Source organism: Berghia stephanieae, chromosome 8, assembly GCF_034508935.2.
Source record: "Berghia stephanieae isolate SIO BIC M18660-M18661 chromosome 8, UCSD_Bste_1.3, whole genome shotgun sequence".
Taxonomy (NCBI): domain Eukaryota; kingdom Metazoa; phylum Mollusca; class Gastropoda; order Nudibranchia; family Aeolidiidae; genus Berghia; species Berghia stephanieae.
In genome coordinates, this window is record NC_088367.1 from 9,089,996 (window position 1) to 9,117,863 (window position 27,868).

Here is a 27,868-nt window from a genome sequence, read left to right on the forward strand (position 1 = left end):
GGAGACAGCTGACTGGCAACATCGTGATTCGTGGAGACAGCTGACTGGCAACATCGTGATTCGTGGAGACAGCTGACTGGCAACATCGTGATTCGTGGAGACAGCTGACCGGCAACATCGTGATTCGTGGAGACAGCTGACTGGCAACATCGTGATTCGTGGAGACAGCTGACCGGCAACATCGTGATTCGTGGAGACAGCTGACCGGCAACATCGTGATACGTGGAGATTGCTGACCGGCAACATCGTGATTCGTGGAGACAGCTGACCGGCAACATCGTGATTCGTGGAGACAGCTGACTGGCAACGTGATCAAGAGTACAAGCCACAATGGATGATGATGATCCCATTTTACTCACTGATGTAATCCGTAAAAATAACAACAAAAAGTCTTAATTTAAAATAGTTGTTTTATTCATTTATGTTATTCATGACATCAATAAATGTTATTTACAAAGAAAATAGGGAGAGTGACATGCGACAATTGCATTTCGTTATCAACCAATCACAATGTCAAATGGCAAGGGTGAAAGGTGGTCACCTTATCACGCCATGATAGAAGGACCTGCCTTGGTGGCTTTCAGAGTGATGCCAGCTCCTGTGTATCCAGACGCACCCTGGAATAAAACATGACATGTGAATGAAACCAATTAGTTCAGTAAAGTAATAAAACCAAAATGATAAAAAGTAGGACTACCAAAATTAAAAATGGGATTGGAGTAAATTTAACAGTTTTTTTGTTGTTGCAAATTTCGGAATTTAAGTTGAAAATTTCTGCAAGACGAGTCTCTCCTCACTACTCTTGGGATTGTAAACGTTGTGTGTGTGTGTGTGTGGGGGGGGGGGGGGGGGGGGGGTGAGTGTTGTGGTTTTGAAGACGAATGAGCATGCTTTTTTCTTCAAATTATAACTCCTTAATTCTGATTGAGGTCTCTTTATTCTCGGTCTCTGGATCGTAGAAGGACAAAAGGGGGGAAAAAAAAAAAAGTTTGAAAAGGTCTTGACATGACCAAGCTCTCGTTATTTTCGCTGCTGTTTAATTTAAATCACGACTGGACAGATAATTCTTTGGTTAATCTGATGCCTGAAGCATTTTTTAAATATAAAATGGCAAAACCACATCAGCAATGAAAATGTAGAAAAAGCTAACAAAAGTACAATGAGCAAAGAAGTGAAACAAGATTGCCAGTTTTCTGTATATTTACGGAATTGAGTATGTTAGAAACCCTCAGTATATTTTTCAATCACCTGATAAACGGAAAATAGCCAATATTCTCATCACAAACATATAACATATTCATATATATATATATAGATATATTCATATCTTGTTGTTACCAACATAAGTGCCTGCTCCACTCACTTTTCTGAATTAAAAATTCACCCCATACACCGGAGCATACTCAATGTCTCAATCGTTTCTATGTTATATGTTTGTGATGAGAATATTGGCTATTAAGCTTAACTGCTGGTCAAAATTACTTCGCGATGGTGGTGAACGAATCGGCGATCTCAAGAAGTGGGTGAGAGAGGGATCTAGAAATGACTTTGGGTTTGAAACGAATATTTTTGTGTTCGTGGATAGCTCACACGGTAGAGCCACGCTCTCACCTGCCAGGCGGAGTTGTCGTACCAATAAGGTCGCAGGTTCAAACCCCACCACCGCCGCGAAAAAATTTTTTTATTCTCTATTGTCTTCTGGCACTTTTCTACTCACTTCATATCTTGTTGTTACCAACATAAGTGCCTGCTCCACTCACTTTTCTGAATTAAAAATTCACCCCATACACCGGAGCATACTCAATGTCTCAATCGTTTCTATGTTATATGTTTGTGATGAGAATATTGGCTATTAAGCTTAACTGCTGGTCAAAAGTCAAAATTACTTCGCGATGGTGGTGAACGAATCGGCGATCTCAAGAAGTGGGTGAGAGAGGGATCTAGAAATGACTTTGGGTTTGAAACGAATATTTTTGTGTTTGTGGATAGCTCACACGGTAGAGCCACGCTCTCACCTGCCAGGCGGAGTTGTCGTACCAATAAGGTCGCAGGTTCAAACCCCACCACCGCCGCGAAAAAAATTTTTTATTCTCTATTGTCTTCTGGCACTTTTCTACTCACTTCATATCTTGTTGTTACCAACATAAGTGCCTGCTCCACTCACTTTTCTGAATTAAAAATTCACCCCATACACCGGAGCATACTCAATGTCTCAATCGTTTCTATGTTATATGTTTGTGATGAGAATATTGGCTATTAAGCTTAACTGCTGGTCAAAATTACTTCGCGATGGTGGTGAACGAATCGGCGATCTCAAGAAGTGGGTGAGAGAGGGATCTAGAAATGACTTTGGGTTTGAAACGAATATTTTTGTGTTCGTGGATAGCTCACACGGTAGAGCCACGCTCTCACCTGCCAGGCGGAGTTGTCGTACCAATAAGGTCGCAGGTTCAAACCCCACCACCGCCGCGAAAAATTTTTTTTATTCTCTATTGTCTTCTGGCACTTTTCTACTCACTTCATATCTTGATATATAATATATATGTAAATGCACAAAAATGTAAAAATATACAACCAAGAACCAATAGCAACACTTTATATATTAATTTGATAAACTGAGATAGGCCATACCTCTGGCCTTTAGTCCGAACTTGTGTGTGTATATTTAAAAGATAGTATTTAATTTAAATCACAGTTGCGCGTTAAAAATTCGAACACCATGTGGCAAAATGAATTAAAGTGACGTGTTGTCTTTGTTTTTATAGATATAAGGCAACAGCTCCTCATAGAGAACTTAATATATTTGTGAAGGGGGTGATCGCCATCCTTCATAACTTTCTCCATTTTACTTAAGACAAAATCTCTTCCACATTGGAAATTAGGTGAGTATAACTCCTGGCTTTATCAATTATCCAATCAATTTTCTTAATGTCGCAAATACTAGCATTTCCACACCATGCTGTAAAACAAAAAGGGTGCATAACGTTTATGTCAAATTCTGAAAGTTTCCCAATAAAAAACATTCTTTTGTTCAATTTAGAGATAACAGCACTACTACTACTATAGCCTACCACCTTGCACGAAAAGGATATGTAATGTGTAACTTCTAAATAATGATGTGGTCAAGTTTGTTTCTGTTTGGGACAATTCTCTTCTCATTATCTTTACTAACATCAATAATAACTTTTATCATTATTTTTTAATTTACTTCTATATCTTATGTCAAATTGAACACAGCCTTAAAATATTATAAAGTTTTGTTTTTTTTAAATTCCCTTTATTCATTCCTTCCATAGAGGATAAATGTCTTAAGGGTTTATTCCAAGGGAAGACAGGAACAATCGAGGGGTCAAGGGCATTGTCTTTTTAGAGTTTATTCCAAGGGAAGACAGGAACAATCGAGGGGTCAAGGGCATTGCCTTTTAGAGTTTATTCCAAGGGAAGACAGGAACAATCAAGGGGTCAAGGGCATTGTCTTTTAGGGTTTATTCCAAGGGAAGACAGGAACAATCGAGGGGTCAAGGGCATTGCCTTTTAGTGTTTATGCCAAGGGAAGACAGGAACAATCGAGGGGTCAAGGACATTGCCTTTTAGGGTCTTTTTCCAAGGGAAGACAGGAACAATCGAGGGGTCAAGGGCAGTGCCTTTTAGGGTTTATTTCAAGGGAAGACAGGAACAATCAAGGGGTCGAGGGATTGCCTTTTAGGGTTTTTTTCCAAGGGAAGACAGGAACAATTGAGGGGTCAAGGGCAATGTCTTTTAGGGTTTATTTCAAGGGAAGACAGGAACAATCAAGGGGTCGAGGGATTGCCTTTTAGGGTTTATTTCAAGGGAAGACAAGAACAATCGAGGGGTCAAGGGCATTGCCTTTTAGGGTTTTCTTCCAAGGGAAGACAGGAACAATTGAGGGGTCAAGGGCAGTGCCTTTTAGAGTTTATTCCAAGGGAAGACAGGAACAATCGTACCCCTTTTACACCTGAGTACGGTGAGAGAATGTGAGTAAAGAGCCTTTTCCAAGGATTCAAATAAGCACTGAACAAGGCTCAAACCCAGAAACTTCTCATCTGAAAGCCACACTGTCCATTTAATCAATCTTCGTCTTTCAGCTTATCCCGCATTTTGTAGGGTTGCCATAATGAATGCCACATCTCCATGCATCTCGGTTCAACGCATCATCTTCTTCCAGGCCCATTTAATCAATAAGAATTCTAAATCTTTCATTTCTTGCAAAAACAAATGCAGTTAAAAATTGATAAAATGGCAATGCAAAACCACGTTGCCCCATTTAATAGAAGAATTCCAAATCTGTCATTTCTTGCAGAAACAAAAGCAAATGGAAATTGCTAAGGGAAATGTAAATGTAAAAGACTTACCCTTTCCAAGTAGATTATGTCTTTTTCTCGCAATTTTTGTCCACTGATCGGATCCATCATGTCCTTCTTGATGATTTTTTCCACACATTCTGCAGTCACCACGGCACCACTGTCATCAAATAGAAAGTAAAGATCTGACAAATGTGTCATCCAATAGATAGAAAGAAAAGATCTGACAAATGTGTCATCAAATAGACAGAAAGTAAAGATCTGACAAATATATGTGTCATCAAATAGATAGAAAGTAAAGATCTGATAAATGTGTCATCAAATAGAAAGTAAAGATCTGACAAATGTGTCATCAAATAGAAAGTAAAGATCTGACAAATGTGTCATCAAATAGATAGAAAGTAAAGATCTGACACATGTGTCATCAAATAGATAGAAAGTAAAGATCTGACAAATGTGTCATCAAATAGAAAGTAAAGATCTGACAAATGTGTCATCAAATAGATAGAAAGTAAAGATCTGACAAAAGTGTCATCAAATAGATAGAAAGTAAAGATCTGACAAATGTGTCATCAAATAGATAGAAAGTAAAGATCTGACAAATGTGTCATCAAATAGATAGAAAGTAAAGATCTGACACATGTGTCATCAAATAGAAAGTAAAGATCTGACAAATGTGTCATCAAATAGATAGAAAGTAAAGATCTGACAAATGTGTCATCAAATAGATAGAAAGTAAAGATCTGACAAATGTGTCATCAAATAGAAAGTAAAGATCTGACAAATGTGTCATCAAATAGATAGAAAGTAAAGATCTGACAAATGTGTCATCAAATAGAAAGTAAAGATCTGACAAATGTGTCATCAAATAGAAAGTAAAGATCTGACAAATGTGTCATCAAATAGATAGAAAGTAAAGATCTGACAAATGTGTCATCAAATAGATAGAAAGTAAAGATCTGACAAATGTGTCATCAAATAGATAGAAAGTAAAGATCTGACAAATGTGTCATCAAATAGATAGAAAGTAAAGATCTGACAAATGTGTCATCAAATAGATAGAAAGTAAAGATCTGACAAATGTGTCATCAGATAGAAAGTAAAGATCTGACAAATGTGTCATCAGATAGAAAGTAAAGATCTGACAAATGTGTCATCAAATACATAGAAAGTAAAGATCTAACAAATGTGTCGGGCACTGTTTCATAAAAATTTATTTCAGATTTTTTATTTTAAAGACAATGTCGCGTCGCTGTTTAAATCTATTGAGCCAACCGTTACTCACTTGAAAATCCGCCACTCCAAGTTTGTCCGAAATAATTTTTGCCTGCCCGCAGTTGAAGGGGCCAGATGTGAGTGCCAAAAAATTGATTTTGTAACAAGCGCTACAAAAAATACTTCAACACTAAGTCATACTGAAAAACTAATGACAAAACTTGTTTTCATCAGTAGGACATCTCAGAGTTTTTATTGGCTCGGAAGACAAGATGATGTTGACCTATTAGGGTAGATTTTTTTGTATCAACTGCCGACTATTGCTATATTGATTTTGCTAACAGGGGTTTTACTAAAATGTATGTTGCTATTTTAATAATAATAATAATAATAATAATAATAATAATAATAATAATAATAATAATAATAATAATAATAATAATAATAATAATGTCAAGATATGTCAATACTCACGAGGGTCTAAGCACAGCACACGGTACAGAGTTACCCAACACATCATTGGTTACAGCACACACATATCGAGACTGAAATCATAGACAACATTATTAACACATCATTGGTTACAGCACACACATATCGAGACTGAAATCAAAGACAACATTATTAACACATCATTGGTTACAGCACACACATATTGAGACTGAAATCAAAGACAACACATCATTGGTTACAGCACACACATATCGAGACTGAAATCAAAGACAACATTATTAACACATCATTGGTTACAGCACACACATATCGAGACTGAAATCAAAGACAACATTATTATTAACACTATTACTAATATTGTTTGTTTCTGTTGGATTGGCAAGAACTTAATATTATAGAATTTTAATAAACCATAGTTAGTTCTGTGTAAAGTGGACTTGATCCACAAGGCAGTTTTTAAGGTGCTGTTCAGATAATGCATGAAGAAGATAAAGCAAGGATGGTTTTCATTTAATGATGGGCCAGTTGAAATAGTCACGGTCTGAGATCTCCTAAAAATTAAAAATAACAAAACTTCAAAATCTGATTTGAGAAGAAATATGTTCCAACAAAGGGGGCTGAGTTGGAAATTTGGAATTTGAGGATTAGTCCAGTCAAGTTTGAGTTAGAATTATAAAAAACCAACAATACTATGAAACAAATTTGGAAAAACAATTACCGTTTTGGATATGACAGAAGTCTTGTTATCTCTGTCGTTGATGGGTGTGAATTTGACTTCAATCAGGTCTTTAAACTTCAACGGTTTCCCGCTGATTGGGCAGCGTACTTTTTCATCCTACACAAAAGAGAAGCATAAAAATAGGAATAACAGTGGTGCTTTTTTGGTGACTGAGAGCAGAAGTATGCGGGAATATCCCTATTTAAAAAGATATACAAAAATAATTTATAACTTGAACTTATATATTGCACAATATCCATTATTCAGGATCAAAACCCTTCTTCAGCCAACAAAAAAAAAATAATAAAGTCAAATACATTACTAAATTCCAAATTGACGACAGAGAAATCCCTGTCATCGATCTGGTATTTAGTAATGCATTTATGTCTTTATTGTTGGCTGAACAAGGGTTTTGAGCCCGAAACGTTCCATGTTTTGTATTTGTATTTTGCTCTGTTTTGAAGCTGTTCTATTCATTTATTTCGATGATATATATTACATGAATGCCAGGAAAATTGTGCACCTAGAGCTATATTGTATGGGACAGGTGCTATATAAATATATCACATTATTATTATTATTGTTATTATTTATTCTACGGTCTTACTGGCTTTTTCACTTGGGTTGCCTCAGCCTGAGGTGTGAGGGATGGGATCCAAAAACTCGGCAACTCTTTGTCTTTTCCATTGTTGACATTTGAGATACTTTTGCTCTTTTTATTTTCTTCAGCCTTTTTATTTGCAGCTGTGAATCGACAAAATAAAAAAGATAAAGATAAAAGGTAACAGTTTATTTTAACCGCCATCCACTGTCAACAGAAATCCAATGATAAAAATTTGATGTCATAAAATAATTATTTCTTATCTTTAGAGAAAAAGATTATTTAATGTGCATTCAGATTATAAGAGAAAGTTTAAAGATACAGCTCTGACAAAGAGAAATCTGTTTTTACTTTCTTTAATCCGAATGTGACCGCCCGCCCTTCCCACCCCCTAAATCTGTATCAAACCAAAATGCAAGATTTTTACTTATTCCTATACATTACCACGTTTAAATACTATATTATTTTATACAAGGCATTTTAATTTGTGTACACTCATTTCTGAATAAAAACTAATATATATTCAATAACTTTTTCTTAAAAATTTTGGTTAAGAAATCAGAACCTAAAAGAAAAAAATCTGAAATTGATCAGCCTTAAAAGTCTGTATATCCTGACAATCTATACAAAAGTGGTAAGCCTCCTCCTCCACCTCATTAGAATCATCATCATTCACTTATCGATTCTCATCTACACTCCAGAGCTAATGTATAAGGTATAAAAAGTAATCAACAAAAATTAATAGAACAACTTCAAAAAAGAACAAAACACACTGAAGAAGGGTTTTGAGCCCGAAAAGTTCCGTGTTTGGTATTTTATCTTCTTTTCTTTAAGCTGTTCTATTCATTTTTGTTGATTACTTTGTACAGTCCACAGCTTCTAGCAGCTTAGAACAACTTTAATAACTGGTGTAGTGTAGGACATACACACATTTTAGGACATACACACATTTTAGGACATACACACATTTTAGGACATACACACATTTTAGGACATACACACATTTTAGGACATACACACATTTTAGGACATACACACATTTTAGGACATACACACATTTTAGGACATACACACATTTTAGGACATACACACATTTTAGGACATACACACATTTTAGGACATACACACATTTTAGGACATACACACATTTTAGGACACACACACATTTTAGGACATACACACATTTTAGGACATACACACATTTTAGGACATACACACATTTTAGGACACACACACATTTTAGGACATACACACATTTTAGGACACACACACATTTTAGGACATACACACATTTTAGGACATACACACATTTTAGGACACACACACATTTTAGGACATACACACATTTTAGGACATACACACATTTTAGGACATACACACATTTTAGGACATACACACATTTTAGGACATACACACATTTTAGGACATACACACATTTTAGGACACACACACATTTTAGGACATACACACATTTTAGGACATACACACATTTTAGGACATACACACATTTTAGGACATACACACGTTTTAGGACATACACACGTTTTAGGACATACACACATTTTAGGACATACACACATTTTAGGACATACACACATTTTAGGACATACACACATTTTAGGACATACACACATTTTAGGACATACACACATTTTAGGACATACACACATTTACTTCATACAAAATCAAACACCAGCTAGACAGTCCAGAAACTCAAGCCAGATAACCCATGTCTGATGATCTGGATTTGGATGAACTCTGAAGTGTGAACACAAAAAAAAAAAAAAAATGAACCAAGAAATAAACATGGACCCGTCTAGTAATACGAAAAATAAACTGGTAGTGCAGGGGGAATTAACCACGCCTCTTGACCTTGACCCCCCTTTGACCCCTGTCATGACACGGATTCGAACATTCATGTGGGTTTCTTTCTTTATCTTACACTATCACGATGGCAGTCAGCGAGCTCCCTGAGGATATTTCTCAAAATTATTTACCATATCAACTGACATCCTGGCAAAAAACACGAGCGGAAGCTTTTTGCCTATAAAAGTATGTCAATAATGTTAAAATATTAAAAAAGGAGAACGAAATTTTTGATGTTTTTGCTTCTGTTTATTGAAGCCAACAGAAGAGCGAGAAGCCCCACGACATGAGTTTTTAAATTAAGGAAAAGAAGGCAGTGGATGCCTACTGCTCATGCAAAGCAGGGTAAGTCGGTAAGTGTCCAATTTTAGCTGATTTCATTTTTAAAACTACTGTTTAAAGTTACAATCGATTTCCATTTTTCTATGCATCGTCCTCTTCTGCACTGTGTAAATTATCACGACGCTAGAAAAGTCATCTCATCGGTCAGTCAGTCATGTGGGTTGGGAAACAAGATTAATTTCAATGAAATGTTAACGTTAGGTGACGTTTATGTCTTTTTCATCTTCGTCTTCATGAATTCAGTTTTGTAGAAAGCGTTACGACATAAAAAAGGGGGTGGGGGTGGGAGTTAAGCAAACGTAAGTAAAGGGAGAACAAAAGAGTTGTACTGTCATGTGTAGGCGAGTTGGAGTTGTGTTTTCCATGTGTGCCCCCTGTTGTTTGCATTGGCTCAATCTGATTATTTAAATATATATATATATATATATATATATATATATATATATATATATATATTATATATATATATATATATATATATATATATAATATATATATATATATATATCTTGTTTTATTGATAGAAATAAACAAACTTAAGGGCCCTTATTAATTAATTTTTTTTTAATCACCATTACAAGATTATCAGAATTACTAGTACTAAGTTCATGATGACAATGATGACTAAGTCTATTTTTATAAATTTAAAATAATTTTAATTTTCATCACATTAAGTTGCCTCTCTCAGTCTATGGCTGCCAAAATGATGGAAAAGCATTTCATTTTTACATCGATTCCATAATTTCTTGCATTATTTAGTTTCACAAATATCTATTACTATTGTTATCATTCTTATTATGATCATATCATTATCATTATTATTATTATTATTTTTATTAGCATCTTTAGTGTATCAATGACTATCAGGGATGCCACCAGGCAAATTTTAAAAAGCCTGAAAACTTGCGCGAAAGAGATACAAATCAACGTCAAGGGCTTTGTAGGGATTTGAAAAATATCAAATTTGGAATATTGTTTCAGTAATTATTATTGCAATTGAGAGCAAATAACACACAAAAGAAAGGAGAGTTGACAGTTTTCAAATTGTTAAAATAAGGTGCTGAAAACAAAATATAGACAAATTAATATCAATAGCTATCAGGGGTGAGAATGACTGGGTCACTCAAATTCACTGAGATGAGATCCAAAATTTGTCTCGCAGCAATTTCTGACACAACTCGGAGAATTTCAAAAGTTGAAAGTGTAATTACATTTGGTGGTTGTAGTAGGGATGATGATGTGGTGGTGGTTGTAGTAGTAGTGGTGGTAGGGATGATGTGGTAGTGATTATAGTAGTACTGGTCAAACGGATGATTGTGTGGTGGTGGTTGTAGTAACTGTGGTAGGAATGATGATGTAGTGGTAGTTGTAGTAGTAGTGGTGGTGGTGGTCGGGATGATGTGGTGTTATTTGTAGTAGTGGTGCTAGGGATGATGGTGTGGTGGTGGTTGTAGTAGGAGTGGTGGTAGGGATGATGTGGTAGTGGTGGTAGGGATGATGATGTGGTGGTGATTGTAGTAGTAGTAGTAGTAGTAGTGGTCTTAGAGATGATGATGTGATGGTGGTTGTAGTAGTAGTGGTGGTCGGGATGATGATATGGTAGTGGTTGTAGTAGTGGTGGTCTTTTAGAAATAATTGTGTGGTGGTGGTTGTAATAGTTGTGGTAGGAATGATGATGTGGTGGTAGTTGTAGTAGTACTGGTGGTAGGGATGATGTGGTGTTATTTGTAGTAGTAGTGTTGGTAGGGATGATGATGTGGTGGTGGTTGTAATAGTAGTGGTGGTAGAGATGATGTAGTGGTTTTGGTGAGTGTTTTTTATTCAGTGATAATAATAGCAATTTGTCAAAAAGGAGGAAAATGTCTCCGCCCATCTGTCAAACGCAAGGAAAGTGTAAAAATAACAGGAACATAGTTTTGTATTGGTATTATGTAATATATTACTATTACTAGTATAAATCCATTCTTATCATTAAACATAAATTTACTTTTTGTAAACATTTAATGAATTGTCCTTTCCACATGTTAAAGGCCTACAATGTTATTCAAATAAAAGGCCAGAAAGTGTTGTTTTGTTTTGATTTTTATTTTATAAACCAGGCTACAATATCTTTTATTTTTTACCGAAACCTAGTGGTTATTCAGCTTATAAATACAATCCAAGAATCTCACAAATTTAAAGCCATAGTCAAAAGGTAAAAAGAAAGAAGAATAAACTAAGCCAATCACCATTGCTTTATTCTAGGCTAATGAATTTGTATAACCAGATGATTTAACTGATGGTTGCAAAAGAAAAAAAAAAAAAAGAGAGAGAGAGAGAGAGAGAGAGAGAGAGAGAGAGAGAGAGAGAGAGAGAGAGAGAGAGAGAGAGAGAGAGAGAGAGAGAGAGAGAGAGAGATTTGTCCCTCCCCTTTCCCTTCAACCATCAACTTGCTAATCAAAGAACTTTGACCAGTCGTCTGTGTCAATTGTGACATCTGGTGCCATTCAGTCTGGCCCGACGTCATAAAAACGGGACCGTCACTAAATTTCACGAGACTATTGCACAGGTGTCAAAATATGACATAAGACATAATGGTGATTTTGTGGTTTTGAGGGAAATGTTTGACACGGCAAATTCAGCGGAAGATTTCTGAGAAATTCTCAAAATCACTGTTTATTTATCCCAAAAAAAAAAATTTTAAAGGAGGAATTGTGCTGGGGATGGGCGGAGATAAACTACCATTTAGGTGCCCAAATATTCGACCGGGGTGACAGCCCAAATTATTCACCCGGCGAAAAAGTTCCGGCTCAAATCTCGATCGCGATTTTTTTCTTCTTCTTTAAAATTGTTTTTTTTTTTTTGGAATAGTGACAACGGACAAAAACCGGAGGTTCCGGATTAAAACCGGCTGGTGGTAAAAAAAACGGATTTCCGGCTAAAACCGGAATAGTGGCATCCCTGGACTATGATTTGATGCCCAGTTGAGGAATTTTGGTTTTCTCTAAAGTTCTTTCCACTATAATTTTTCAACTACTTCTCTAGGCAGTTGGCCCTAAATAAATATCATTTCAGTCTTTCTGAGTTAATCATTTCAGGGATTTGGTACAGAGAACTTTAATAAGATTAAGAACTGAGAGAAAAAAAAGTCTTCTAAGGAAACATGCTTTTTATTATATTTATATTTACAAAACGCAGACATAAAATTTGTGGACTGAGTCATCAGATAAAATATGATGCTTTAGAGTTAGAGATCAATCATTATTTATGCCATTTCAAGGGAATCAATTACTAAGTCAGCTGTACTATGCGGGAAATTAAAATAGTAATATTTGTTACTCACCGCCTGAGAACGGTATGTTGGGAGTGCGTTTGTAGATGCAAAAAATTGAATTTATTTACAAAAAAATTTTTTTTAAAAATTATTAGCGCGACATCCACTAAATGTGCTCAAAGCATTTTACAATGGGTTCTGGGCCAACAGCAACAATTAACATTTTAGGACAGGCCATGACGCCTGTTAGGCAATATTACATGTTTTTGTTTAGGTCAGAGACAACCCTGTTAACGACCAGGTACTCATTTTACACCTGAGTACGGTGAGAGAATGTGAGTAACAAGCCTTTTCCAAGGACTCAACTATGCGCTGAGTGAGGCTCGAACCCAGGACCTTCCAATCCAAAAGCGAGTGTCATACCACAAGACCGCATAGCCGCAAGAAAAAATATGAGACTTTGATTAGATTAATTTTTAATTGCGGAAAGTGAATGTAAGTTTATTGATTAATTGTAGAGTGATTATCTAAATTTTAAATATTTTTGATTATTTTAACTTTAAATTCACTTTCTAGCATCATTTTACCTCGAATACCTTTTGTCAAGTGTGATCCATTAGCTCGATTTGGCATAATATTTTTTAATTCAACTTAAAAAGGGGATTAGCCATCCTATACACTATTTTAAAAATAATATGATTCATCATCTAAATATGTGATATAATTTTCATTCCGAGCAGGTTTTACAAACAAGTGTTGTTTTCATTTGTTTTTAAATTTTACTTGAAGCATATCTGATGAATGTTCCCATGTAATGTTGTTGCAGTAATCCTTACACTGGAGAATTGGCTGCAAGCTGGATTACAAGATATACCTGCAAATCCAAACTGCACACAAGCCTTCCACAACAGTGGAATAAACCTCGTGGTGCAAGAATTGATCCTGAGCCCATCACTTCAATGATTATTGCAAAACCCCATAGGAATGTAAAGCGGTGACCACTAAATTAATTGGGCCTTTACCATATTTTTCAGAAATGGGATTTGACTCTTGCTGGGCAAATTTGAGTTGAAGTGCCTCCTGCTCTGACTTGGCCAAATCTTTAGCCTCTGTCTGCAAAGAAATAAAACAACATATTTAATGGCAGATGTGAGAAGAATATATTCAAATGATTACTGGTTTTGTTTTGAGTTCTTTGGAGTCCCAATAGCTCAGTTGGTAGAGCACTTGCCTCACACGGAGACAAACAGATATCGATTCCAGATGCAGTCTTCCACCCAGCAGTGAATGGGTAGCTGGGTCTGTTAGATCTAGAGGAAAGTAATTTGTAACAGACTAGCTTCCTATCCAAAGGGTAGCAAGCAATTGCTATTGTCCGTTTCATGCTATAGAAACCGGAATAAATTCTGGAGGACAAATTTATTTGGGTTTTTTGTTTTAAGTTCTTTATACTTCATAATGCAGTGTGTTGAGAAGAACACGAATTCAATGAAGCACAAAATATGACTAGATTCACATTGTCATGATTTGGAATAAACAATTTCAAAGTTCAAAAGATCAAAATGTTTCTTTAATGTCAGCATTCTTACATAAAACTAACATTTATATTCTTACATACTATTTTATAACAATAATAATAATAATAATAGTAATAATAATAATAATAATAATAATAATAATAATAATAATAATAATAATAATAATAATAATAATAATAATAAATGATGATGATTATGATGATAATAACAATAACATTTTTATTCTATTTTTTTTTTGGGGGGGGGGGGGGGGGGGGGGGCTAATAAAAATGTAAAAAAGCATGCACTCAAATGTGGAAGAACTGTTCAAGAGATTTTGTTTAAGTAAACTGGAGAAAGTTATAAAGGATGGCGATCACCCCATTCACAAATATATTAAGTTCTCCACGAGGTGCCGTCGCCTTTTATCAATAAAAACAAAGACAACACGCCACCTTAATTCATTTTTACCACATAATGTTAGAATTTTGAATGCGCAATTGTGATTTAAAGAAAATACTATTTTCAAAAATATTCACACACAAGTTCAGACTAGAGGCCATTAGAAAAATCTATCTCAATTTTATTAAATTAATACATAAAGTGTCGCTATTAATTCTTAATTCTATATTTATACATCTTTTTGCATTAAATGGGTCAAAGTTAGAAAAATTGAAAAGCCTTCCAGGACTGAGCCAGCAAAAAAAAAAAAGCCTGCAAGACAAATGTATTATGTATTTACATATAAATTCATCGGGACAACATATTTCACTTTGTAAAATTTATATATATATATATATATATATATATATATATATATATATATATATATATATATATATATATATATATATATATATATATATATATATATATATATATTATAAATATATACAGATATATACATTGTCGCAATACATTTTTATGCATGCCACGTCTGTTAACGAATTTCCATTTTTTAAATGAATAAAGTATATTATTATTCTTTTTCTTCTATTATTATTATTATTATTATTATTATTATTATTATTATTATTATTATTATTATTATTATATTATCATTATTATTATTATATTATCATTATTATTATTATTATTATTATTATTATTATTATTATTATTATTATTATTATTATTATCATAATTATTATTATTATTATTATTATTATTATTATTATTATTATTATTATTATTATTATTATTATCATTATTATCATTATTATTATTATCATTATTATTATAATAAAATTATTATTATTATTATTATTATTATTATTATTATTATTATTATTATTATTATTATTATTATTATTATTATAAAATTTAATTAAATTTTTAAAAAGGAGGAGGTTCCTCCTCTGACTCCAAAATTGCGAATTCCCGCCAGATCGGAGTAAAATCATCAGCACAGTTTAATAGTAAGATAAATCTCACTGACTTACATCCAGTCGTGTTTTCTGTTTCTCATATTCCTTCAGTTTCCGTGAAATCTCCTTCTTCTGGTGCAAGATATTTTTCAATATTGCTTCTTTGTCATAAAGGTGACCATCCTCTCTAAAATGACATGAAAAAAAATGAATTCAATAAAATAGTGTAACTCATGAACAAAAATATAACAAAACAACTTGAGCGCAATAACCATTTAACATTTTCAAAGCAGTGCACAAAGGGTTCCTAGCCTACAGCAATGCTTAACGTGTTGGACGAGACATGACGTCTGTTAGGTGAAGTTACAAATTTTTTTTCGGACAGAGACAACGCTGCTAACTGCCAGGTACTCATTTTACATCTAAGAACGGTGAGTAAAGAGCCTTTTTCAAGGACTCAACTATGCAGTGCTCTAAGCGGGGATCAAACCCAAGACTTCCAATCCGAGAGTGAGTTTCATACCATAAGATCATATAGCCAATCCGAGAGTGAGTTTCATACCATAAGATCATAGCCGAACTTGACTCCCATCATTGTCAAAATACTTTATAATGCCTCATTCCCTCCCTAATTCTGATCTTAGGGTTTTACGGCACTTGCAACACATTGAGGTCATATCAGCGCCAGTAAAAAGGAAGACAATGGGATAGTAAAAAGTAAAAGAATTACAATTAAAGTACCCAAGAAAAAGTAAGACAAAGGGGAATTGGTTCAAATAGGGAACAGATGTAGATTCCAAGAGCATACTATCAGTGTATTAGTTTGAGATCACCTAAAAGTCTCATCCAGACACCAGTACAAGATCCCACTAAGAAGAAAAAACTCAAATGTTTACAAACTATATGTTAAAGATTTATAAAAATAACAGTACATACCAGAGATGATTTACAAGGAAAAAAAAATGTCATCTCCCAAAACTATAAATAAACATTCGACTGTTTCCTCCCAGCCAAGGTCAGGACAAGATGAAGTAATCTCAATCCAAGACAAAGACAGAAAGCATGTTGGAAAGCAGATATAGGGGGATAGAAGACACAGCAAGTACCTGCCTGCCCACTATGGGAGGTCAGGAACCCCACCCAGAAAATATTATGCAAGCACATTGAATGATCCCTTTCGGAGTGCTGAACTCAAGTAAAAAGACATGATGTACTTACTTTTTTCCCCATTTAGCAGGTAATTGGAAAATATACTGCGGGTTTATAACATAGTGAATTCCGTAAATATACGGAATATCGGCAATCTTGCAATATCAATGGAACACACCCAGATATAAAGGACAGAATAATTGGGACCTAAAATAAAATGCAGGAGTTGACTTTAAGAGTGCCAGGATTGACAATTCAGGAGGCAAAAATCTACTGAACTTTTGTGCAAACATATTGAGAGACCCTATCTGAGCACTGAACTCTAGTTAAAAGACATTTACATGCTTATTTCTTTCCATTTGGCAGGTGATAGGAAAATATACTTAACATACTGAATTCTGTAAATATATGAAAAATGGGCAACGTTGGAGTGTTCATTTTATGTGGTATCCACTGTAAATACCATAATGATGCACTGGGTCACATATTTGGTTTGTCTTGACTCACAAGTGACAGGCAGCCCTCTGTTGAGCCAGTGAATTACTGCACTTTTAATCTCTTTGTGGTTGGGTGTGATCCATAGGGACAGAAAGAATTTCACTTCAAGGGCTGCATGTAAAAGCAAAAGTTTTAAAAAGTTCTGATAAGGGAGTAGAAGTGGAGGAAAGAAAGGGAGTGGCTCAAGTCAGAGACTGACAATACTACGAAGACTGCACATACAAAAAGGGCCCCTGACAGTACACTGGGTCTGTGTGAAATGGAAATTTCATTCCATTTGCTCAGCCAGGGGAATGGAGGAAGCGTTAGTTTGGCAAGGTGAAAGTGGACGTGCACAAATTGTGGTATATCTCTATTTATGAAGACTTACGTCACAACTGGGTCTTTGCAAGGTTGAAGTGTGAGAGAGCAACAATCAAATTCCTGAAATATAATGAAATGTGAGTAAGTTGTGTAGCTGTAAAGTGCAGAATGGTGTATAAATATATCTAAATTTTTAAATCGTTATATAAATATTCTATTTTTCCAATTTTCAATTAAATAAAATACAACAAATGAGAAGAAAGAAGATTTCAAAAACTTAATCTGATTTAATTTACACTTAAGCACGGTTTCCTAGAACTCCTCGGGACATGTAAAAAAAAAGTGCAAGGAAACCGAAGTCCAAGTTCGAGGAAACAGTGCCTCGACTTAATGACTTCATGGGGGGGGGGGGGGGGGGGGCAGTGTGGCTCTCCAGTACAGTCTTTGCTTCGTACCCAAAAGATGCCTAGTTTGAGTTTGAATAACCACCACATTATGTGACCCTCAGCTAGCCATCTCTCCCGAAAACTGCAATGGAATGTGTCAGCGATGGTGTGTGTCTGCGTGTGTATCATACTGTATTCACACACCTGCATTGATTGAGACAGATACACAAGATACACACATTATACTAACTGTCAGTGTCAGTGTAACAGTAAGTCATCAGTGGTCGAAATCACCTGGTGCAATAAAATACCCTTTCATTAACTTTACTTTATTATTATTTTTTTTTTTTACATTGACTAAGTGAAATTGGTTCAAGGCTCAGGGTTTAAAAATTATTTTGAAGAAGGAAAGGAATGATAACAAAGAATAATAAGGGAAACATAAGGGTCATTTGAATGAGTTTGAGTCGGAGAAACTGTGTGTTTGCATAAACCTTGTTCGAAGAAGAAACCATACTGTTGTTGTGTATATAAGTCAAAGATTTGTTTAAAAAAACTTTAAAGGTTAGGCTGAGTAGCTCAATCAAGTAGCATTCTTTGTTTGTTTTGCTCTTCTTTTTTTCAGTTGCTAAAAAGAATCTTCAGTAAGAGACAAAAAATCATTAGAAATCAATGGAGGGCTGCCCGCCTTGGGCCTTACTTAAAGTTAAAGCCTGAAGAAACGTTATAAGTATATGACTTTGTCCTGACACTGAGATAACAAAATAATCTAGAATGGATTTTAAAAAAGTTTCCCCCCTCCCAAACCCCCTACTAGAACAAGACTACTTGGGATGTAGTAGCTTATGGAAGGTCTCCCGAAATGGAATATGGTACCTTGACAGCATCCTTCCCAAAGCGAATCGATGTACTGCCAAAGCCCGAATCCTTTGTGTCTCTTTTACGCTCGTGATATGTATAAACAGTTCCTGCCGTGCAGTTTCTACCATGCCGAGTCATTTTTTTTTTTTTTTTCGTTAAAACTTTTACACTTTAGTAAGAAATCTCCAAAATTTCAGTTCTTTTATTTTGTAAACAAGGGGGTTGGACAGTTCGACTTATCTATCTTTTCCGACTGAAAATTAAAACGCATTCACTTCAAAGCGGAAGTTAAAATTAAAATTTCTCTTTTTACCATTTCTCTACGAATCAAACTTGTTTTTGTATGACAACTTTTTGTTTAGATCCTAGAGATCAAAATAAAAGGGAAACACATTTCCCAGATAGTTCATAGGTGGGTTATTTATTTTGCAATTTAGATATGTATTATTCATGCTAACAAACACGCATATTTTGAGAGTCTTATAAATCCGGTCACATTGTTTATAAAAAAATTGCAATGTTGAACCGGACCACCCACTCAAGAGTTCTAACGCTGTGATTATCCCCAGACACCTGTCTGGGGATAATAAAAATTTGTTATCCCCAGACACCTGTCTGGGGATAACAAATTTTTATTATCCCCAGACGCATATTTGAAACTCCGCTCTTTTAAACAATTATCCACATTCCAGAATATGGAAAGTTTCCAGATGCACATAGAAATAAGGAAAGTTAATAAAATATCTATAAAAACATAAAATTAACCAACATTAAAATCAGTTGTTCCTACATATACACAATATGCGTCAACTTCGAAGTGGGTGTCATGGCCGAATGGTTTAGTCGTCTGCCCTGGAAGTTTGACCATAATCGACGTTGTGGGGTCGAATCCTGTTAACGTCACTTTTTTTTTATTTATTTTTTTTTTAAATTCCGTCTTCTTTTTACAGAACGTTGAAAGGGATAAATGTCCCATCCATCCTCCCCCACCTCTTTTTTTTATTATTAAACTCTCTCTCTCTCTCTCTCTCTCTCTCTCTCTCTCTCTCTCTCTCTCTCTCTCTCTCTCTCTCTCTCTCTCTCTCTCTCTCTTTGTTTTTTTTTTCTAATTTCTAGCAAATATATTCGCCCCCACTCCGATCTCATATAGTGTCTAAAAAGAATAAATAATTAAAAAGCAAACAAACAGAAATATTCAGAGAGCGACCAAATGGTCAGATAGTAAAAACAATAATTGTCTTAAGAATAAAAACAATTTAAGAAATTCATGCTCTGAAACGGAACATTTACATAAAGGTTTAGCAAACAAAAAACTCTAAGGTTTAGGTCAAAATATAAAAAAAAAAAAGAAAAAGAGAGATTTCCCTCGGAGCAGGGAATAGTGTTAACAATAATAATAATAATAATAATAATAATAATAATAATAATAATAATAATAATAATAATAATAATAATAATTATTATTATTATTATTATTATTATTATTATTATAATAATAATAATAATAATAATAATAATAATAATAATAATAATAATAATAATAATAATAATAATAATAATAATAGTAATAATAATAGTATGATAATAAGAGTATTAATAATAAAAATAATACTATTATTGATAATAATATAATAATGATTATGATGGTAATAGTAATAATAATAACAAATATTACAATTATTATTATTATTATTATTATTATTATTATTATTATTATTATTATTATTATTATTATTATTATTATTATTATTATCATTGACCAAAACAAAAAAAAACAATAATAGATCTAGAGCAAATTAAATAATGAAATAATATTATCGGAGAAATAAAAAATTCAACTGATTAAAAAAAACCTCTTGCTCGGAACTCGGAACAAAAGTGAAAACAATGAAAATCAATTGGGAAGAAAGAAAGAAAAGGGAAAAAAAAAAAAAAATGAGTGGGGGGGGGGGGGGGGGGGGGGGGCGGTCGCGTCTGGGTCGAATCTGTGCAGCTAAAAGGAGTAAAATGAAAGGTGGCCTTACCCACTGAGCTGCCTATCCATACCGCTATCGGAATATTTTAAATTCATATATGAGCTAAACATATTTCCACCATTTTTGCTTCCTTGTTTTGGTAGTTATTTTCATCTCTGATTCGAATAAAAATATGTTGTTGGATCTAGTTTTGTGGACGTGTGATACTAAATTGTATTGTCTTGTGCGAAGCAGACAGGAAAATAACAGGTGTGGGTTTTGGGTTTTGGGGCGGACAACACCATGGCCTAGGAATTCGTCCGCGACATAAAAATTATTCCCGTCGTCCCCAAAATTGTGGCCAGAATGAGCAAATTATAGAAACAAGAGATGATCAATAAAGTTAACAGGTAGGTTGGTAATGAAAATTTAAATGGTTGGTGGACTATGAACAGATTTGATGATTAACAACTTTCTTCCTGGTTGAAAATAAAAAGTCGAATTGCCAGTTTGACGTTTTCAGATCAAAGTAACAAAAGAAATTTCATTGATCCATTTGCTTTAAAATATTTTTTTTTAAAGAGCTGGATTTGACATTTGATCACTATTTACTTTCATCTTGTGTTAAATATCACTTGATATATTAACTGTTTTGGGACACAACCACTAGTATTTTTTCCAGAATATTTGGTATTTTTCACGCCTAGTTTGGCATTTTGCATAAAATGTTTCTGCCCACTTGCTAAATGCGTCTGGGGATAGTATCCTCAGACAGGTGTCTGGGGATAACAAAAATTGGTTATCCCCAGACACCTGTCTGGGGATAACGAATTTTTATTATCCCCAGACAGGCGTCTGGGAATAATGACAGCCGAGTTCTAAAGCAACTTGTCACTTTTGTCACATATATTTTTGCCCAAGCGAGCTTGATGAAGGTGTGTTACAAACTTAATTTACCCAGCACTATAATCCACTTTGACCCTACCACAAGGGCTATTTCCCTCTGAGTCCAACCACCAATCACTAATTGAGTCCAGGGAAGGGGGGGGGGGGGGGGGGGGAGCGAATAGCGACCAAATTATTGGCACACACTTGGAGTCTGAATATCTTATTAGGAATGACAGCCTTGTGTATATAATTGTTTTGTGTTGTTTTTTTCTACTGACTACTTTGCTTGTTCTGGAATAATGATATCCCTTCGCCATAGGTTAAAATTTACAGGAAGCTTTACTATGTCATTTTTTAAAAGTTTATTTAATAAAAGAATTTGTGGGAAAGGGGAGGGGGGGGGGGGGTTCAGATAGAAAGAGGGGTATTTAGACAGACAGAAAGGGCTAGAAGGGGGGAGGGGGGTTGTGGAAGTGATCATGTGTGTTTTTTATTTTATATGTAAATAACTTGAAAAACATTGAATATATTAGAAAAAAACAAAAGGTAAAAATAGACTGGAGGAACTATTCATGAAATAACAAGCAATTAATTGGAGAATTTCAAAGCATGTATTCAGTACATATATTCTATTGATTAAATAATTTCCCATAAAGGATTGGGTTTGTTTTTTTCCTGTTGATGAAAATCAAAAATAAATTAAATGTATAAGTAGTATAAGGCCTAGTCTAAGTTATGTAGACCTGTAAATTCTCAGTCAATTAACTGAAATCAGTCAATTTGTCAAATTCAAATATTTAAAAAAGGAAAGAAAGAAAGAAAGAAATAAAAAAAAGAAAGAATTCACAAATCGTAGTCGAATGGCCGTAAAATAATTAGGAGTGTTCCACAGCGCTACGCATAGCTCATGGGGACCGTTTATATTAACGATGTATATTTTGCCAAGACAAAGCGACACTTTTTATAAAAGGCGTGTCTGAACACTTCCCTGGGTATTGTCACACATCCTTCGTTAAATTATTTTTTCACTTTCCAATCCGTCGTGATCCCAACTGTAGCCAATTTTAACTGAGCCACCGAGCGATAAATTTCACTGTTTCATCTAAGCCAAAATTGACCACATTTACCCTTCGAGTCTCAAAACTATGATAAAGTAAATTGCGAATGCAGCAAGTCCGTTATGTAGACATCTTCAAATCGAAAGGTAGGATAGATTGCTACAAGCACATTTCGATTGCCTCACGTTGTAAACAAACTGGTTGACCGTTTCTTCACTGATTGAGTACCTGATCATAAGGAACAATGGTAAGTAGCCTAATTAATTCCCGTGCAAATCAGGACGTTTTTTGGCATTGTTTTGCTCAAGCCCAAGCGAGCTTGCTGTTTTGTGGCGATTTACCTTCATTTCGATTCCTTGAATTTTTCCGCTACGCCTGCCGAAGTTTCTTCTTGATAATTCACTTCTACTTAATAATTCAGTGTATTGGCCAGAAGTCATATTTATTTAAGTTTTTTTTTTTCTCTGTCATTTACTGATTGAAAATCAAGTTTGCTCATTGCTACATTATTCTAATGTTCTCACAATGGCTGAGCTGTTCGTGGATCGCAATTCAGACTTGTCAAGCATCGATAAAGATGTGAGTCCCGTGGTGAGGAATAAATTCAATTGGTCATGGCTAGAAGTTAAAGATGATAATGGTGATTATTTTTCTATGTCAAAAAAATTCCAGAGGCAGGAATATGACTTTGATGAAGTCATCTTTACCTATATGAATGACATGCTTATTTAGCATTCCTTCTACATCAAATTATGGCAGTCATACTTCCAGTAAGAAATAACACCCACTATTTTGATATATTGTATTTATCACTCTCCTCTCCAATGATGCCCTTATTTAAAAAAAAAATAATTGAATCTTCAGTTTGTCGAAGAGTTTCAGTAAATTTTTATAGAGCTCATTTACAGGTCTAGTTATGTCAACTCCTTTGACGAGCTGAGATCTGGGGTGGTGGTCAAGACTGGGGAACCTGGCAGATGTGAAGGTGGTCGGGACATTTTCATGGTTTGCTGATTTAAAAAAAAAACAAACAAACAAAACAGTATCTAGTCAAGTTTCAGTCTTGAATAAAAAATAAAGCATTTAAATTCTCAGTTCTCAGTCACACCAAATATTGTAAACACTCCATTCTTTTCTTCTACTTCCACTCTCCAACTAACACTCTCTCAACCAACTCCAAGCCATTCAATCGATTGAACGGCCATTTTGAAAAGAGAAAGTTCATATTCATTCCCATTTTTATAATGATTTTTATAATGATGATATTAATGATCCTCATCTTAACTCATAATAATAATTACAATAATGTGTATGATGATAAAATGAGGATTATATTGATAATGATGGTGATATTGTTAATAATACCGATAAAAAGTAAAATTCCTTTAAAATATGATTATGAATAATTGTTATATTTTATTTCAGTTATTTTTTATAAAGAGATGCAGTCAAGGTCAAGGTAAAGCAGTTGATTTCTACAATCCATTGGATCATCTTTATCTGTCAGGATGGATTTTAAACAAAAGCTGAAGTCCCTCATTCCTCGCAGACAGGTAAAGAAATGCTCAATTAATGAAACGATAAAGCAGATGTTTCTTCAAGGTCCATCCTCATTCAAATGACAGCCGTGTGTTCTCTGAAAAAAATAAAGTATTAAAAAACTTTGCCAGAATACTCTCAAGTTTTTGACAAGATGATAATTTTAATCAATTGATATTTAATGAGCAAGTTTGTTTGTTTTTTTGCCAAAATTATAAATACATGGTTTTTCAGAGCTTTGGGCACATGTTATAACAATATTCGAACTGAACTACATTATCTCTCTCTCTCTCTCTCTCTCTCTCTCTCTCTCTCTCTCTCTCTCTCTCTCTCTCTCTCTCTCTCTCTCTCTCTTTTACATAGACACATGTATGCCACACAGTGGTCAGACAAATCCTGGATTGAACCCAGGACTAGTACTGGTCTCTTGAGTTGTGTGTGCAAAGGGGGGAGGGGGGGGGGGGGGAGGGGGGCGGCTTTACAGGACTCTCATGATAATCGGAAATACAGAACAGAATTTTTTATTTTTTTATTTGACGGTCATAGCACCATCTCTGCAGATCTCTACTGCCATGATAGATGACCTGTTATTGATCTGTAAATTTATACGCACCTCTCACCCTCTCCTGAATGGGACAAGATTAGAAACATTTATACCCATAAGTGCACTCATTTACCAGTTGAAAAAAGAAAAAAAAAGATAATATCCAGACCACTTTGTTACTAGATGGTTCATCAGTTCATCATTTTACATAATATCTGTCTTAATATCTAATAAAAAAAAAGAATTAAAAATTTGTCATTCTCATTTGTCTACCAAACTGCTGAAACTGTCACAGGAAAGCATTACATCTCCTGTGGAGGAAACTGCCTCTGAGATTTTGAGTGTTGGAGCCGCCATCACTAAACCTAAGGTACTTTCCTTTTTAATGCAATTTCAAAATTTGCTTTCCACCCTTCTTTTATGTAAATTTATATTTATTTTCCTCTTGCTAGCTTATTAAAAAAAAAAAACAAAAAAAAAACTTGAGCTTTTATAAAGCGCAATATCCACTAAATGTGCTCAAAGCGTTTTGCAAAGGGTTCCTGACCAACAGCAACACAGAACATGTAGAATGAGACATGCGCCTGCCTGTTAGGCGATATTACAATTTTTCTGACAGGACAACGCTGTTAGCTGCCAGGTACTCATTTTACACCTGAGTACAGTGAGAGCATGTGAGTGAAGAGCCTTTCTCAAGGACTCAACTATGCACTAAGCGAGGTTCGAACTAGAGACCTTCCAATCCGAAAGTGAGCATCATACTACAAGACCCCATCGCGGCATCCTCTATCTCACCCATATCCTCGCACACACCTTTTCATTGACTCATTAACTTACTGATTAGTTAATTCATTGGCCTCTTAACTCACTCAATCCTTCTGATTGAAGATGGAAGATTTTTGCTACTTTTCAAAATTGGAAGAAATGTATTAAAAATAATCATGTACATAGATAGTTTTATTAAACTATCATTAACATGCAAAAAAAGTAAAAACATTAGCTTTGATACTACGTCAACAATTTGTCTCAGAAAAATGAAATAAATAGATACGGGGTAAAAGTAACCCAAGTAAACTACAGATATAGTCGGTGTTTTTTATTCATTATCGTTACCAAACCATGAATTATAATGTGATAGTTGAGGTAACAAATGATCTGCAAATGATAACGACGTGATTTTTTGTTTTGGTTTTTTGTTTTCAGGTGGCCAAAAGACCAGTAAATCCTCATGAGGAACAAGAGATCATCGATGGGATTGAGAACTTTTATTACAATGATGGGGATTTTGACACAAGCCTGGTAGAACTTGAGGTAATCATTTATCTTAATTACCTGTTAGCAGGAGAGAGAGAGAGAGAGAGAGAGAGAGAGAGAGAGAGAGAGAGAGAGAGAGAGAGAGAGAGAGAGAGAGAGAGAGAGAGAGAGAGAGAGAGAGAGAGAGAAAAGAAAAAAAAATAAGAATGATTCCAAAGTTTTACTTAAAGTGAAATTGATTCAGCAAAGCAATGTGCTGGTTGTGAATGAAAATCTTTTTTATGGATTCAAATGTCAGGTTTTTCGGCTTTTTTTTTTTCCTTCCATTTTTTTCATTTCGTTCCCATTCCAAGATCTTATTACTTCCAGAAAATATGTGCTAGATTTTTATCTGCCATCTATCTGTAATTGTGTTTTCATTGTTTTTTCTTGTCGGCTGAACAAGGGTTTTGAGCTTGAAACATTCCATGTTTGGTATTTTGTTCTTTTTTTTTTTTTTTAAAGCTGTTATATTAATTTTTCCATTTGCTCAATCAAGCCTATAATTATGTTAGGTTGTCAGACCTGCTAAGTCAGGCACATTGTCTTCAAAGGTATCTGCAAGCATAGCAAGCAACCTTGTGTTATTTTGAAAATTCATTCGTTGTCTCTTTGTCTTCAAAGGTATCTGCAAGCATAGCAAGCAACCTTGTGTTATTTTGAAAATTCATTCGTTGTCTCACGTATCCTTTCAGAAACTTTCTGATGAAGTCGACTTGAATCAAATCAGTGAGGATTGCACTCGATTGAAAAGACAGCTGATGGCGGTAAGCAAGTGGTGGAGTTTGAACCCCAAATGTAAAAACAAAATAAAGCTTGATAGCCCTTTATGGCATGATGTTGAAATATTTGTCTATTTTATACGATGTAGTCCTTCAGAGACATTGGGCCCATGGAGCCGGAGTTTATCCTGGTTTCTATAGCGTGAAGCAGACAATAGCAATTGCTTGCTATCCTTTGGATAGGACACTAGTCAATCGCAAAGTACTTTCTGCCAAATCTAACAAAATCAGCTACCCATTCACTGCTGGGTGGACTGGGGGTCAAAAAAATATCAACTGCACCGGGGATCGATCTCGGTCGCTTTGCATGTGAAACGAGTGCTCTACCTGTTGAGCTATCAGGACCCCCTTTATACAATGTATTCATTCATTATGTTGAGTTATTGATTGAGTTTGCCTTGTACAAATTGACTCTACCAGTTGAGCTATCAGGTCTCCCTTTATACAATACAGTAGAACTCGGAAATAGCGAGTTCGACGGGTCCACTCCTGATTACTCGCTATTTCCGAGTTCTCGCTATTCCCGAGTTGCCAGGAAAGGTCACTCGGCCGTACAAAAATATGGAAAGACAATGTGTGTGCGTGTGTGTGTGTGTGTGTTTGTGCGTGTGTGCCGCGCGTGCGTGCAAATGACTGTGTGTGGATAAAGTGGGGTGAGGGCGGGGTTGAACACGGCCTTCATTAACTACGTAATGATGGCCACATGTTGAAGTTGATCCAATCCTTCCATTTCCATCAAGATTTCATGTATGTGTGTGTGCGAGTGTTTGTATGCACTAGGCATGTTTGATGAGGTAAGCAAGCGCATCACTCAATCACTGACCACTGAAATGATGGTTCCACGCTCCCCTCTCTCGCTGATCGTGTCGTTCGTTAACGAATGCGACTCGCTGACCGATGATGCGAAGTGAGGCATGTTGACATGTTGGCTGCCAGTGCTTACCTCGCGCGGCACCAC

At 35.0% G+C, this 27,868-nt stretch overlaps 2 protein-coding genes across 3 annotated transcripts in view; one reads left to right on the forward strand and one right to left on the reverse strand.

Annotated features, from left to right (window-relative positions):
- Window positions 1-396: 396 nt before the first annotated feature.
- LOC144978128 (nitric oxide synthase-interacting protein-like) lies at window positions 397-19,120 on the reverse strand. The gene is made up of 9 exons (XM_078923775.1): window positions 18,867-19,120; window positions 17,672-17,724; window positions 15,730-15,841; window positions 13,793-13,883; window positions 7,316-7,452; window positions 6,709-6,825; window positions 6,012-6,082; window positions 4,374-4,482; window positions 397-617 (listed from the first exon to the last, which is right to left on the reverse strand). The coding sequence occupies exons 1-9, from the start codon at window positions 18,987-18,989 to the stop codon at window positions 546-548; spliced, it is 885 nt and encodes a 294-aa protein (XP_078779901.1). The 5' UTR covers window positions 18,990-19,120; the 3' UTR covers window positions 397-545.
- A 36-nt stretch (window positions 19,121-19,156) lies between these two features.
- LOC144978127 (syndetin-like) overlaps window positions 19,157-27,868 on the forward strand; it is a 45,146-nt gene continuing 36,434 nt past the window's right edge. For both annotated transcript variants that reach the window (XM_078923774.1, XM_078923773.1), the window contains exons 1-5: window positions 19,157-19,263; window positions 24,178-24,305; window positions 25,131-25,205; window positions 26,039-26,146; window positions 26,824-26,895. In XM_078923774.1, coding sequence (XP_078779900.1) covers window positions 24,261-24,305; window positions 25,131-25,205; window positions 26,039-26,146; window positions 26,824-26,895 — 300 coding nt within the window. In that variant the 5' untranslated portion in view covers window positions 19,157-19,263; window positions 24,178-24,260. The remainder of the gene's footprint in view (window positions 19,264-24,177; window positions 24,306-25,130; window positions 25,206-26,038; window positions 26,147-26,823; window positions 26,896-27,868) is intronic.

Coding starts and splice junctions, on each gene's coding strand:
- LOC144978128 (XM_078923775.1), bottom strand. CDS start 18,989: ATGACTCGGCATGGTAGAAACTGCACGGCAGGAACTGTTTATACATAT. Junction 4,483..6,011: donor TGTGCTGTGCTTAGACCCTC/GTGAGTATTGAC, acceptor ATTTGATGACAG/TGGTGCCGTGGTGACTGCAG. Junction 618..4,373: donor ACATAATCTACTTGGAAAGG/GTAAGTCTTTTA, acceptor GTTTTATTCCAG/GGTGCGTCTGGATACACAGG.